At 33.4% G+C, this 16,172-nt stretch overlaps 1 protein-coding gene across 4 annotated transcripts in view; it reads right to left on the bottom strand.

Moving 5' to 3' along the window:
- Window positions 1-16,172, bottom strand: part of NIPBL (NIPBL cohesin loading factor) — a 194,674-nt gene that overhangs the window by 49,586 nt on the left and 128,916 nt on the right. For 3 of the 4 annotated variants that reach the window (XM_046672360.1, XM_046672364.1, XM_046672363.1), the window contains 10 exons: window positions 15,127-15,309; window positions 10,454-10,651; window positions 10,128-10,199; window positions 9,943-10,032; window positions 8,061-8,164; window positions 5,208-5,294; window positions 2,715-2,946; window positions 1,768-1,919; window positions 1,129-1,209; window positions 303-403 (listed from right to left, as the gene is read on the bottom strand). In XM_046672360.1, coding sequence (XP_046528316.1) covers window positions 303-403; window positions 1,129-1,209; window positions 1,768-1,919; window positions 2,715-2,946; window positions 5,208-5,294; window positions 8,061-8,164; window positions 9,943-10,032; window positions 10,128-10,199; window positions 10,454-10,651; window positions 15,127-15,309 — 1,300 coding nt within the window. The remainder of the gene's footprint in view (window positions 1-302; window positions 404-1,128; window positions 1,210-1,767; window positions 1,920-2,714; window positions 2,947-5,207; window positions 5,295-8,060; window positions 8,165-9,942; window positions 10,033-10,127; window positions 10,200-10,453; window positions 10,652-15,126; window positions 15,310-16,172) is intronic. The other variant, XM_046672361.1, reaches the window with a different exon arrangement.

The following is a 16,172-nucleotide window of genomic DNA, read 5'->3' on the forward strand; positions in this document are numbered from 1 at the left end:
TGTACAGGACAGCCCCGCACAACAAAGTATTATCTGGCCCAAAATGTCAATAGTACTTAGAATGAAAAACCTTGCCACAGATCTTTACACCTGAGAATCACTGAACTTCTTTAAGTCCCCGAGATGTGCATTGCTATTTCACACATCTAAGCTATTCTTCATGCTATTCTGACTGAATTGCCTCTGTTTTATTTGCTCATTAAAATGAAAATCAGATAGAAATGATGAAGAATAAATATATGTCGGCTACAATATAATCGAGTTCTTCTTGGTTATACTTGGCCTTTGCTATAATTAGTTACCTGAAGTTCCTTAAACTCCTCTTGCTGGTTGGTAATCTTGCAAGTGAAGTAAAAATTTCTTCCAAAATTAACTGCCTATGTTTTTCATATCTTGAGAATACCTGTTTAGTAAGTATAAGATTCCAAATTAAGTTTGTTATAATTATTTGAAAACAAAACAAAAATACTGCATCATGTAATAAAAAATATTATCTGACATTTAGAATGAAAATGTTTTCAACACCTTCAATGGCAATGACTTCCATAACCTGCTTAAGTTTGCCATCCATCATAACAGTCTTGTAGAAGTCAGAGTATACTGGTTTCATTTAGAAGTATGATATCTTGGGTATGGAAAGTAAGATAAGATTTAAATGATTTTAAAACAATTCTGATTTTATTGCAAATATTAAGGAATTATTAACTGAAATATTTAGAAATGTTTAGGGGCCAGCCTGGTGGCGCAGTGGTTAAGTTCACACATTCCACTTCTTGGCGGCCCAGGGTTCGCCAGTTTGGATCCTGGATGCGGACATGGCACCACTTGGCAAGCCATGCTGTGGTAGGTGGTAGGCATCCCATATATAAAGTAGAGGAAGATGGGCACGGATGATAGCTCAGGGCCAGCCTTCCTCAGCAAAAAGAGGAGGACTAGCAGTAGTTAGCTCAGGGCTAATCTTCCTCAAAAAAAAAAGGTTTAAAATCTAAGACACACTAAAATAGTCCTTATGTTGAAATCAATCTATGGAAAACCTGAATCTGTATTAATTTTTGCAAAAGTGGATTAAAGAATATCAATATTATTTTTCTAGAGGGATACCTAAAAACACAAACTGATTATACTTACTGCAGTGACTAACTTAATGGCACACAATTGCAGTTCACTGACATTTTCCACAAAAAAGGGTGTTATTCCCATTGATGATACCTGCACAAACACAGAAAGAGTAACTTGTATACATCTCTAGTTGATTTCAGCAACATTCTACCTTACTAAACTCCAAAGCATTCATAAATCTACTGGAAAACACTGAGAGGGCACCTTCTTTTCCCTCATCAACCAAGATCTAGTTCTTTTTCTATTCCCTTTCATCCTCAAACACATCAACACACAGCTTCCTTCATAGCTGCCATTCTTCTAATCTTCACCTTTTGGAGTGACAAATGTCATAGGAATATAAAGAAACTAAAAACATTTTGCTGTTCTGGATGAAAATATCCTGACATATTTTAAATGAAACAATTTCTTTCAGAGAATTTAGAGTTTAGAATTTATTCTACATGTACCTGTCTTCTGCCCAAAACGTTTCTTTTCAAAACTTCCCTGAACTTTTATTTCTTCAATTTAGATATAACATACTCTGAATGGAAAAAATTAACAGAGGGCTGGTATTATTATCGAGTGAGCAAGATTACACTGAACTCAAATAGACCCTCCATTTTTAAAGTGGTCCAGAAATATACAAAATGCTTCAAAAACACTTACCTGAAGAATTGTTGTGTCTGTAAGAAGCTGTATCTCTAGCAATTCTGATAAGCTGCTAACAATGTCACAAACTTTATTATAAAGCATTACTATTACTCTCTGCTTATGGGTAGAACATTTAGCCCGTTTTGCCTTTGAACTTAATAAGCCTCCTAAAATGAAAAAAATAAAACAAGGAATATATCAACTTTTAGTAATCTTTAATAAATGCAATAAAACTGTTTTCTGAATTAAGAGAGCATATATTTTTTTTTTTGCTACATGAAAATACAACCTGGCAAATAAAGCTGGGTGTTTATTAAAAGAGAAAATTATTCTCTAGGGACATTTAGTTAGAAAAATAAACTTTCTTATAACAGATAATCTATGACATTTCAGTGCCTATTCATTTCTTACATCTAAAATATTACTTTACCTTTATTTCTATTTTTTTTCCATTGGACCAATATTGTAAGATTATATTTCTCTTTAACTTGCAATTATCAAACAATAATTAAATGTAGATTATTCATGAACTAAGTTTATCTTCCTCTCTTCAAGTGTACACATTAACCATTTTCTTTGCTAATTTATAAAGGTTATAAATAAGAGAAAGAATATACATCTTAAATCAAACCATTTTGTAGATAACTAATATTTTGGGTAAAATTAGCAGCAAGTGATCAATGGAACCAGAAGCTAATATTATCTGGGACTTTCTGTGACCAGTAGAAATCACTTCTACTATATGTAAATAGTTGCTAAAGAAATTATAATTGAACAAGTACTAAATTAACTAAAAGTTCTATATTCTAGTCAAATCAAAGCCCGTGTTTATTACAATTTATATACTCTAATAATTTTGGTGCCATTTTAAGTCACTGCATTCTGACCCTTCCAATATGCTAAAATTATGACAGGTAATTTTGACATACTCAAAAACTATCAATATAAAGGGGCAAACTAACCTCCATGAGGATCTAATCTGTAAACAGGATCATACTGAGGATAAAGTGTATTCTGCAAATGAAATTTAGTGTACTGTATAACTCTTTCAATTACATCCTCAATATATACAGCTTTTGGCATGTTAGGGGATGTCATAATGTTGATAGTTGTAAGACAGGCATCTGCTGATTTTGTAACTCTCTCCATAATAAGGTCTCTCCATAACCTTTCTTCTTCTTCAGTGTCGTTATTCTATAAAATAGCATATCATTAACAAAATGAAAATAAACACATTTTCAGGTTAAAATATAAAAAAACTATATTTGATTTTCACTGGTGGAAAACATGGTAAGAGCTTTGATGTGTGCACATTCTTCAAAGAATATTAGAAATGAAGTACAAATTCTGACACTACTTTAAGTAAGATTTTTGTTTCAAAGTTTTCAAACATAACATACTCAATCTCCTAATTTCACCACTAGATGACACTCTAATGACAAAGTTATAGTTACTTGTATCTTCTGTGTACTTTACCCAAATCCAAGATTTTAGCTAAAGACTATAATTGCACATAAATAATTTTGTGCTTAGGGTATAAATATTATGATAGTCAAAAAACTTTATAAGTTCTGCTGGCTGTTGTGAGAAGAAAGCAAAAATTAACAACAACAAAAGGTAGAGCCCTATTTAAAAATAGTAAAATGTTATTGACTCAAGCATTCCTAATACCTGTTTTTCAATAATACTGTATTTTTGAAACTAAGATTAAAAAGCGGTGATTATGCAGACTATTGAAAATATAATTTATTTTCTAAAAATGGATAACTCAACAACTGACAGAAGACTGTATTTTAATTTACACATCAGCAAAATGCATTACAATTGGGGAGAAGTGCTTTTAATTTTACACTGAAAGTGAAAATCCTTCTATTACATCCTTAGTTATGATGTATCAACTTTATATTCTAGGAATACTTTCCTATGCTTGCTATTCAAAGCTTATACATCGGGAAAAAGAACAAATAAAAGCATAATATATGCAAAGCAGAGAGGGGCTTTCCAATTACTAATGCCTAAAAACTCAATTGCCTTTTTCCTAACTCTTTAGCTTTCTTCCATTTTACTGCTTACATACCTACTTAAAAAAGTAAGATAAAGCAGCTTTTCTCTGATATTAAAATTGCTGTTTGGAAGAGTCATTCAGGTCAAAGGTTAAAGCTATCTGCAACATATTAAGTAGTGCTGAGGTTTTCAGGAATGAAAATAATTTCAGTAAGACTGAGTCAGCCAGCTCTCTACAATTCTAGATTCCTGATAATATTTATCAGTTTTTTGTCAAAGTATTTTAAATAAAACCTGTAGACTAAAGATGCAGTAGATTTCCATTAGGTTTCTCTAAGCCCTCTGTTTCTGATTCAAAAACTAATTTAAAGAGGGCATTGGAAAAATATATATTAATAAGTCACAGAAATACCATCTGAGATTACTTTTCTACATTTTTTATTCCATGTAGATCACTTAGCAATCCTGTGGCTACTGAAAACATCAAGAACATTTCCCTCATGAAATAAAATCCAGTGCATGTATTAAATATATATAGTATGTATGTACATATAAGAATGGGAGTATACATATCAAAAGTGTTAACAGTGGTTATTGTTGGATGAGAATACGACCCTTTTTGTGTTTTGGAAATTTTCTACAATAAACATTAGTTTTGTAATCAGCTTTTAAGAATAAAGAGAATTCATTAGCTCAAAACCTTCCTAAATTTTTATCTTTTATATTAAATGCCTATAAGCATTAGAGTTGGTATTCATTAATTATAGAGATATCAAGATCAATTCGAATGCACGTATGATTTTGAAAGTCTGCTACCAGTCTAGGCAATTTACCTTTATCAGTTCATAAACCATTATATCATGTTGCTACTGCTTTTGATACAAACATACTAAAATGTAGTAACAGCTGCAGTTAACATTTATTGAGAACTTACAACATGCCAAACACTGTTAAGCACTTTACACAAATTTATTTAATCCTCTCAACAACATTTGAGCTAGGCATAAAAATGGTATATAAAGATTAATGTTTTAGGATACTTTAGAAAATCAGCATAAGGTTTCAAAGTATTTCTCTAGGGAAGGCTGAGAAAAAGAATTACTACCTACTCTCATTTCATAAATGAAAGGACATTTTAAATATATTCATACACTTACACAAGGAAGAGCATACTGTGAGATTAAAGAACAGTCCTTTAAATTGAAAAAAATGTACGTTCTCAATATTCTTACTTTTTGTCAAAGCTGGGAATTAGCAATGTGTAACATTAACTTTGAATTACTAAAAGTGCAATTCTAGCAGCAATGCTAATGAATGTAACTAGTAAATGGTGGTAACAAGCTCAAATTAATGAAATTTGGAATTTTCTCTATAAATCAAAGTTCCTTATGAAAAAATTTATATCTTAACAATAGTAAGGGTAAAATTAACAATATGGATCTTAAACTTACATGATTTAACAAAGTAGAAAGCTTTGACCCATCTTGAATGTTCTTCTCCAAGATATTTAGGACTTTCACAGTTTTGTCAGTGGAAAGCTAAAATAGCAACATAAATTCTTCTTTCAATCATTGGTAAAAGTGATAAATTATTCAAGAAACATTCTGTACAATTATCTTCTTTGGGCTATGGAATATATAATATTACCACCCTTTTGAAGAGTGGGAAAAGAAAAGTTTCCCACTTAGATTCTCTACCCAAATCTGAATTATGGAGAGAACTAATCACTTGATTCTGAAAGACAGAAGAGCAAACACAGAATGGGCACATATGCACGTTACTAACTCAATTATTACCATATAGCTAGTCAAGACAGAATTTGTTCTGATGCCTGGCCCTTTGCTCTTGTGGCAGTGACACTGAACATACATATGAACACACACTCGCACTAAAGATTTCACCTGTTGATTTAATTATAACATGGCTTCCATATTACAATGTCATTCAGCAGGTGTCTTAAAATCCGAGGTAGCATTTTGAATAACAGAAGCATAATGTTGAATAATGTTACATAATTGTGAATGATGTTACAAAAGTGAAATAATAACGCTTTATTTTAGTAGAAATCTTGCTTATTTTTTAAAAAATATCTCCTATTTCATTTCTTACAAAGGACGCTTTCTCTATTCAAAAAATTAGTGTCGGATTAGAGGTTCTGCCAGGTGGCAGCTGTTACTCATATTCTCTTGAGTGAATGCAGCATGCAGCTAGGACCCTCAACCAAATCAGCCAGAAGAGTCAAATGGTTACAACAGAGTAACTGACATTAAGTACATTTTGATTATTCATGTTGGAGTATAAAAACAAGTTCCCCCAAATATTGCTTTAGATAATTTCATAACAGATTAAACTACTGAGACTTTTGGTAAATCGTTCATGCTTTGAAAATACTCAGCAAACTCACTTTTTGAAATAGAAATATCAGCTACATGTAATTATGGAACTTATGCAATATAACCTAAGACTGCACAGACACCTCAAAAGACTGATGCCATAGTCCTATATACAAAATAAATCAATATATTCCTTATTGCACACAGTAATATTAATGTGAACTAACAGCACATTAATTCTTGGTTAACTATGTGGTATGTTTGTCTGGCTTTAAAAATCAAACTCATGGGAATCCTTGTACACTATTAGGAAAGTAAATTGGTACAGCCACTATGGAAAACAGTATGGAAGTTCCCCAGAAAATTTATAATAGAACTATCATATAATCCAGCAATTCTACTTCTGTGTATATATCTGAAGGAAATGAAAAAACCTCAAAACTCAAAAACTCACAAAGATATATCCTCCTCCAATTTCCCTGCAGCATTATTTACAGTACCCAAGACATGGAAGCAATCAAAGTGTTCATCGTTCGATGAAATAAAGAAAATGAGGTGTATATACACACAATGGAATATTATTCAGCCATAAAAAAGAAGGAAATCTTGCCATTTACAACATGGATATGAAACTTGAGAGCATTATGCTAAGGAGAAATAAGTCAGACCAAGAAAGACAAATGCTGTAGATTCTCACTTACATGTGGAATCTAAAAAACAACAACAAACAAAGAACAGAACTCATAGATACAGAGAATAGATTGGTGGTTGCCAGAGGTAAGGGGTGGGGCTGAGCAAAATGGGTGAAGGTGGTCAAAAGGTACAGATTTCCAGTTATAAGACAATTAAGTTCTGTGGGTGTAATGTACAGCATGGTGATTAAGAGAGTAGAACTTAAAAGTTCTCATCACAAGAAAAAAAAATTTGTAATTATGTGTAATGGTGGATGTTAACTAGATTTATTGTTATGATCATTTCGCAATATATACAAATATTGAATCATGCTGTACATGTAAAACTAGTATAATGTTATACATCAGATATATCTCAATAAAAAAATTAAATTCATGGCACATTTACTGTTTTGAATAAAGGCAATGTATAAACGAATAAAAAATAGTTGATTATAACTTTGTAAAAAGACCTAAACATTTCCAGTCTACTTTAAAATTATCAATTGAAAAAACTAAGTAAATAAATGTAAATTGTCTAGAATAAACTCTATAGGCAAACAATCTTTTCTTAATTCTTTTGCTATTCTTGAAGAACAAATCATTATCTCTACATTATAGACTAGGAAACTTAAGACAGAGTAGAGAATTCTGTATAAGACAGAGCCTGGTTAGAAGAGGAGGAGAGAGGATTGTCTTGAAATTGTATTTGCATAATAATCAAGCAGTAGTTTAGAGGGTGAATGGTGGCTCATAAAGATTATGGGAAGTCACTCCTTGATGCTGTCACTACTGTTTGAAGTTATCAATGAAAAAATATTCTGTTAGTCCATTAGTGCAATGAGACTACTTAGCAACAGACAGCCCATAGGAGAGACAATTCACAGCAATTATGAAGCCTATAGCAATGAGGCTACATACTTATTAACAATTAATGTGTCGAAATCATAGATTTACTCTTTCATCACTGTAAATGACTAAAGAAAATATCAAAGAAAAATTTAGTGTGTGTTTCTGCATTTAAATAATCTAAATATTTGAGACAATGAAAAAATTTTAAAAAGTGAAAAAATCCAGGCCCATGCCTTCCAATGCAATAATATGATTTTCTTTGGAATAATTTGTAGAATATTTCTTTGATTCATTATTTTTAAGAAATAATTCAGTTAGACTCTCAGAAGGCAGCCATGAATTTTTTCCTTACTATTTACTTTATGTAAATTTTGTAATTTACCTTGAAAACTTCAATTTCAAACATTAGATATTAAGTAAATTTATAAATTTTACTTTAGTGAGATACCTTATCCATTATACCCATTGCTTTAATTTTAGCAGATTCACTGCCAAGTTCATTAAGCTGATGTTTTCCTAAGAGCAGCTCCTGAGGAATTTCATCATCATCACCTGAAAAACCAAACCAACCAAACACACAGTTTAGGTAAAAGAAAGAGCTTAAAGTAGTAAGCTTAACTTTTTAATAAAATCTCTGAACACACAAACAGATGTAAACAAACTAAACAAGTAACAACGTAAAAGGCCTCTGTAAACATCAAGCAAACCCTGAAAGAAAGATGACAGGGATTAAAATTAGAGCTCTGACTAAAGTGGGAAGAAGGAGATAGCTATCTTATCTTTACTACTTTGGATGTGTATAGACTATGTCAACAGTCTCCCATGCCCTCTGGCTTCTGGTTGGGTTCAGACAGTAGGGTGCTCTGTCTGTAGATCAAAGAGAAGAAGAGTGGAGTCAGGGTATTTATATCCCTGACTCCTTTCTTGCAAGGTCTCCTCAGGCTGCCTATGTCCTCTGACCAAAAGGTCACTGCTTTTTTCAAGGCAGCCTACTCTACAACTTTTTCCTTTTCCTACTGAGTGAGTTTTGGTGACTTTACTCTTGTTCCTTTGGATGTAGGGATGGTAACAGTTCCACGGCTGTTAACCCTGGTTTCTGGCAGTATTCTGCTCCCACCTTTGTAATGAGTTTATTTGTAAACAACTCCTCAAATTATCCTAATTTGAGAAAACCATCTGTCTTCCTGTTGGGATCTTAAATGATGTGAAAGACAGTTTCTCAGCACAGAATTGAAAAGTTTTGGAAATGATGAAACTGATACTCCAAATAATGGGGAAACACATTAATGATACTTAGGCAAGTAAGTACCAAAGTCACAAAGCAAATACTTTTAAAATAAAGGCTAATATACATTTTAACGCATTTTCAAACAGATGAACTCATATCAGAATTATTGTTTGCCATATGGCTTTTGTATAAATTAGGCATTAGTGTTTGTACCAGCTGGAGGTACAAACTTTTATGAAGGCATAAAATTGCTGAGAGTAGCTCTAAATACTGTAAATGGCATTTCTGCTTTTTGTTTTTTGGGGTTTTTTTTGGTGAGGAATATTGTCCCTGAGCTAACAAGCGTGCCAGTCTTCCTCCACTTTGTATATGGGATGCCGCTATAGCATGGCTTGATAGGGTTTGAACCGGCGAACCCTGGGCCGCCAAAGCAGAGCGTGCAAACTTAACCACTACACCACTGGGCTGGCTCCATAAGCAGTGTTTTTATAAACCTAACAGTTTTATATTTATAGAAATGATCTTTACATATTATTGTAGAATTAGTATATGAATATAACATTAATCTTATTGTATTCTAATTGGTTTACTATTTTGTTTCCCATATCAGATACTGTATTACTTAAGGCCAGGGGCTGAGGTATTTATCTTTGCATCTCTAGTACTTAACATACTACTGACAAACACTAAGTATTCGATAAATATTGGCTATTAGAATAAATGAACAGATGGATGGATTCCTATTTCCGCATCTTTGTTCATATTAGTACTCTCCTTATTTAGGGCCTACTCAAGTCTCATCTGCATAAAGACTTCCTTAATTACTCTAACCTACTGTGGTAGCTGCACTCTCAGGATTCTTAAGACATCATCAATACTTAACTAATTTAATACTTGATTTTTATACTAAAGTTTTCAGTTTCTTGATTTCATAGACTAGACTTGACTCCACAACTAGATTTCAAGTTTCTCAAGACCACAGACCATGCCTCTGTATTCACTAGAGTAAACGGCAAAAAGCCAGACACAGGTAAATATGTAAATATATTTTAAATTGATTTTATATTTATAGATAAGTAAATATATGTTAAAATGATTTTACCAAATGCAGTAAAATCCATGTCTTCTAAATTATCCAAAATATTCTCTATTGAGGCTGTGAATCTCTTAAAAGTTGAAGAATCCATCATTTCTGCAACAGAGAAAAAGAAAAACATTACGTCCACATTCCAAGTAGAAAACTGAAGTTGAAGACTATGAATAAAGACAAATAAACTAAAGCGTTACCTTCAGGTGTTAGTTTTGGTTCATAAGCTTTCCTCTTCTTCTGTTTTTCTTTTTTCTTCATTTTTCTAGCAACTAAAATGAAAAGGATATACTGAAATGCAGGAATGAGAACTTTAAATATTTGTACTTTTGTTTCTAGTTTCTTCCTGAACATTAAATACTTAAACAATAATCACTGCCAAGTCAAACTAAATACATACTTTTGTCTTTATTAAACAATTAGGAATTGTTAATTAACTCATAGAAGGGTATCAAATATTCTTCAAAGTTAAAGCCCTAAATTTAAATTGGCTTATGTAAGAAATCCGTTGACACTGATGAATTACCCTCACTAAGGCTGGGAGGAGGAGAATAATCTTCCATGTCAGAATCTGATGGACTTCGGTTTCGATAACGACCACCACCCGAACTCCTTCTTCCTTCATGAGAGTGGCCACTTCTCCTATGATCCCCAGAGCTTCTTCTGTCACGCTCTTCATATTCCCAAGCTTTATCATCATCTTTTTTATGTCGTTTCCTAGAGGCTAGAAGCAAATCCCCATGACAAATAATTTACCTCATTTACAAGACTATAAAAACTTGTACTTTACAAAAATGAACCACATGGGAGAAAAAAATGTTGATTGTGTGGGTCTTGGATATTCTGAGTCATTCTGTTTAACCAGAAATATAAATTACAGTATAGAAATGGTATCACTTATTTTAGCATTAACTATCTAGATGCAAAGATTTTTACATGAACTTGGTTTGCTAACAAATATAGATAGGAAGGTTCTGGAAATTAAACCACAGTGCTTATTTCAAAGAAAGGTATCCAGTGAGTCAGTAAGGATAGTATCTAAACTTAAGGATTAATTAAGGCATGTAAAACAATCTTCACCTAGGATTCGGATGAAAAACAGAAACGCCTTAAAACATTTGGATTATTGATGGGGTGTGGGGTTTGAAGGAAAAGTAACCTTTTGAGAAGTGTTACAGAATATGGGGAACCATATATACCATCAATTAACAGGCAAGTTAAGCCCACACCCTAGCTATAAATTTAACAGACTCTGATAACCTAACATCACAACCCTACAGAGACAGAATAAACCTAAATGGCTGTAAATACTCATATACTGAATTCAGTTTTCCAACAATACGATTGCTTAAACCCAAGGAGAAAAGCTTTTAAGCTTATGTATGCTACATAAGCATATTTATGTATGTTACCTTCAATCCTTTCCTCATCCTTCCAGAGGTCTAAGCATTCTGCTAAAATCACCAGTACCAACAGGAGCCTCTAGGCAGAAGTGGCAAACAGATTTCATCTGACACATCAACTCTGATCAACTGGAAATAGCTGCCTAGAGCACTATGTTGAGAATAATTCTTAGTGAACCCTGAGACAACGCATCATATTTGAGCCAGAAAGACTAATTAGAAATGTCTGTCCAGTGAGAGCTGGAGGGCAGTACAAGTGACAAATATTTACCATACCTGCTCTAGGGTGTAGCACCACCAAGTTAAGACCAGGATAGAAGACTGATGTGTCCTACATCTTGGGATCATACACTGGTTGTGGTAGTGACTACTTGTTGCTGACAATGAAATACTTTCTAGTCTGTTAATCTAAATTTGACTCCCTTGCTTTCTTGCGACTGGCTTCTACTCTGAATTCCTAACTATGATCAATACCCAAATACTTAAGATAAAACTCATACTTGGTTCCCTATCTGGCTTAGATTTAAGGATGTCAACCTTTGGCTCACGTACTCTATCTATGCTTGTGCTGGTGCCCTTATGTGTGGGTAGTCAATGTCTATACCCTGGCTAATCTTACTCTTACATTTGGCCCTAGCTATTCCTATTCAAGAATCAAATGCGGTTTCTGGTTTTGAAACCTTCTGTCCAATCTACTGACAGCATGGCAGAGAAAGACAATTTTGTTTCCTCTTCTTTGTGGTCACAGGCTTGGCACAGCAAGACAGTTTATAAAAAAGGACAAATATAAATGGATGTATTTGAATCTTCAATGATTTTCTTCAAAAACAGGCATACATTTGACTATGAACTATATAAGGAAGAGGTAAGATTTTCCCCCTTTTTGATTAGAGGATGCCCTGGTACATTCTCTTAGTGAGGGGCTGCCTCATATACTAATATAAGTTGGTATCTGTGTGTCAGAGAAACAGGTCATTTACATATAGCATTCACTAAATGTTTTTTCAACAAGTACTAAAATATCTACCAAATATGAGGAATGACAACTAACAAGAAATCTTGTTCATAAAGTAGTATTCTATGATTTCAAGTATGACCTTAGTCTTTCTGGATTTTAATTAATTTCATAAAGAAATCCATTTCAAGCACTCAATCCTATGAGTAGAAAACGCTTGAAAAATCTTAGTTGTTAGCAAGTACATACAATATACTGTATTGGTGGTCATTTTTACAGGCCTTGGAGATTTTTCTTTCATATTCATTAAATTTTAGACAATCCGGATAAAAATGAGATGGCAAATTAGGAAACCCCCCCAATTTCTATGATACATTGTGTTGCAATAAGGCTAAGAGGACCTCAATACATTATGACTAGCTGGTTCGTTCTCTATTTCTCTCATTACCTTGGAAGAAGTAGGGGAGGAGCTCAATAGAGAGGTATGTAAAATATGACTTGGGTGTTTTCTACCCTCCCTTTCCAAATTTCACCCATATCTTTCTCTAGCTTCTTATATCTTCCCTTCTTCTTCCCCAGCAATCCAATCATCTTATATTTGTGCTATGGCTATGCAAATCTGTGTGGCCCAACTTTCAAAGTTACCTCTCAATCCTTCCTCTATCCTTCAACAAAATTATTTCCTTAGTTTTAGACTTTTAGGAAACCTATTTAATTAAAATGCAGTAAAACTTTAAGTTTCAAAAAGTCTATCTTTCTCAAAGGAGCATAATACTTGTTACTTATATTCTCATAATACTTCTACCTTTTGTATTGTACTATATTTTCACTACATTGTTTTTGTTGTGGTATAATGACAACTTGGTTGTTTATATCAACTACCAATTGGATTCTTTCATCACTTAAATCAGTGGCCCCAGGACTGACTTTTCTAGTTACTTGTATAGAAATAAATCACAAAAAACAGGAAGCCACTCTGATCTTGAAGAATTTTTCTCCTGAAAAACCCAGAGAAATTTCTCCTGAAAAACCCAGAAAAATTTCCCCTTCAGCTTGAAGCTCAGGTTCTCTAACTAATATTAGTTTTCAATATACTTGGGCATAGATATAACGGGATCCATGGCTTTAAGATGAAATATGTGCTCTTATAAGACAATAGCCCTCATCATAAAAAGTAAGGAAAATAATAGTGCCTGCAGTGATCACAAACATGAGGCATGTGTGGCTCCCCCCATTATTTTACACTTGGTGGGCATTTCTGAGTATGTTAATTTTTTCTACTTGACTGTGAGGTAGCTTCAGAATTCTCATCAGCTTAGCAAGGCAGGCAGCCACTCTCAAGCAACTGGAGTGTGATTTGAAATCAGTCTGCAAGTAAGGAACTCCTCCTTCTTAGCTATTCCCTTTAGAAATGAGTGATGTATTAGGGAGAGGGAGGGAGGGAGAGTGAAGGAAAGGCATATATATAAAGGGGAGTGAGTTCCTGGGCCACCAGATCTCTTTTCTCTTCCCTTTCCAGAGCATGTGGTCCCATATGATCAAAATGTTTAATTATAATAAAAAAGCATTAACTTTAGCCATTGAAATATACTGCATGTAAATACATTTCATGATAATACAAATTATAACAGTTATACATATAAATATCAGATTAACTTTGCTATTATTTTATTTCAACTTTAAAACTGTTCAGATTTGTTCAGCATTCATAGGCTACTGCTCATAGCTCAAGAGCTCACAATTTTAAGATCAGAGTAAATGAACATTGATTAAAAACTTTGGAGGAGGTGAAGGGCTTCCAACAGCAATATACATTTAAAAATAGCAGCATGCATCTGTCCTTCCTGCCCTTGCTTGTCACACCTCAATCTATGGACACTAGGTGGAAAAAAGTAGAACACACTGGTGGTCTTCCCACTTCTTTTGGTCATAATTACTAAGTCAGTTGGCACACAAGTGAAGATCTCCCATAGTCTGTTTCCACTGAATGCCGTTTAAGTCAAACAAGGTTGCTGACCCCTCTTGGCTAGGCTCAATTCTCTTGCTCCAGAAGAAGGAAGATAGGGATAAAAGAGAAGAACTTTTCAGTGGACCAGTAGGAAGACAGGCGAGGTATAGCAAGTCTAGTGCAAAGACAGGTGATCACAGTGTTGTAGAGAGGTAGCTGTGTAGTGAAGAAGCCAGCTCTGGAAAACAGTGAAACAAGGGAGGAATTCCAGGACACAGCTGGGCAAAAAGGAGAAGCCAGGTCCAAACCACACAGATAATTGGCAATGTGGCTAATTCATTCATAATTTAGTGATAGTATGGTTTTAAATATTTCTTCACCTGGCTATCTCCTACGTGTCCTTCAAGACTCAACTCAAGTGTCACCTCTTCCAGTAAGCGTTCCCTGAACCCCCAGTATGATTCTGATGCTAATCCAGTGTGCTCCCACAGCACTCTGCACTTTCTATTATCATTGTACTTTTCTTACTGTACTATAATTCTTTAAAAATTTCCCCCGTTAGACTGAAGGTTTTTCAAAGACAGGGGCCACATCTTATTTATATTTTTATTCTCAGTGCTTAGCATACAGTAGGAACTCAATAAATGTTTGCTAAATGCATACAGACACATCTGTGTTATTTGACACTAATTATAGTTCATTAAAATTTTTTTCTTGGTGCCAACTGATCTCATCTTTTGCATATTTTTTAAGTATAAAGAAAAAACTTGATATACTACATTATTAAGAATTAAGATCACTGTACTCTTGCTAACCCAAAAAGTTATGAATAAGACCAACACATCAATCTACTTTTTAATTCTAAAGTAATAATAAAGTTATGTGATACTTACATTCAAAAGCTTCATCACTATCATTATCTTCATCTGAACTGATTTCAGCATATTTTGGCTTTTCATTAACTGTGCTACGCTTGCGTTTATTCATTTTCACACGTTCACAAAGTGGCATGGTGGATTCAATTTCTGCCAGGAGCTCAGGGGGCAATTCTTTTAACACTGATTGATCTATACTACCTATTAATGAAAGGTGAGAAAAAAATTTAAATCTGAAGATAAAAGGGAAATTTGAACTAAATAAGCACAATGAAAATGAAATATTAGTATTTATGTATGTTTTCTAAGTCACTTTTGTATTTTAATAAAACATTCATATTTACAACTATAGTAGTCTTAACTCTAAACTGATAATGCAGTTTTTATACATATATCATTATATAACAACTTTAAAAATATCACGATCATCCCAGTAATGAAGGGTTGTTATATCATGAATTTTTGACATAATGCCTTCATTTGTCTGCACTGACTAAAAACTTTCCAAAACTAGCGATCCATTGGCATTATCAAGCATATTTGTAGCAAGATGTACATCTCACATTCTTGGCAGCACTCAAATTTGTTTTAAAGAGGTCTGGAGCAGTTTGAAAGTAATGCTATCCTTCAGGACAAATGAGAAGAGATGGAGGATATCATCTCCTTCTCTTCCTCTATGATCCTGGTGGTTGTGTATGGTGGCTGGGACAAAAGTTTAATATGCTTTTACCTATCATTGCATTTGAGAGGCATGGTAATGCCTTTAGTATTATGGAGAATTTCCTCAAACAGATAAACCAATATATGCACTTAACTGAAGATAACAGAAAAATGAAAGGCAGAATAGAACAAAAATATTTTAAAATATAAATGTCTATAACTGAAAACAGTAAATTCAAGTCTGTTATGAAATAAGTTTATATTTTCCCATTAAAGAGTAAAGATAGGATACAAATATATCAACATGATACAATAAGAACTACTTACATAATACTTAGTACCTAATCCTACACGTATATACACAAACACACCAACAGTAGCTATGAAGAAATAAATTTCAAACA

This window comes from Equus quagga, chromosome 9 (assembly GCF_021613505.1).
Source record: "Equus quagga isolate Etosha38 chromosome 9, UCLA_HA_Equagga_1.0, whole genome shotgun sequence".
Lineage (NCBI taxonomy): Eukaryota > Metazoa > Chordata > Mammalia > Perissodactyla > Equidae > Equus > Equus quagga.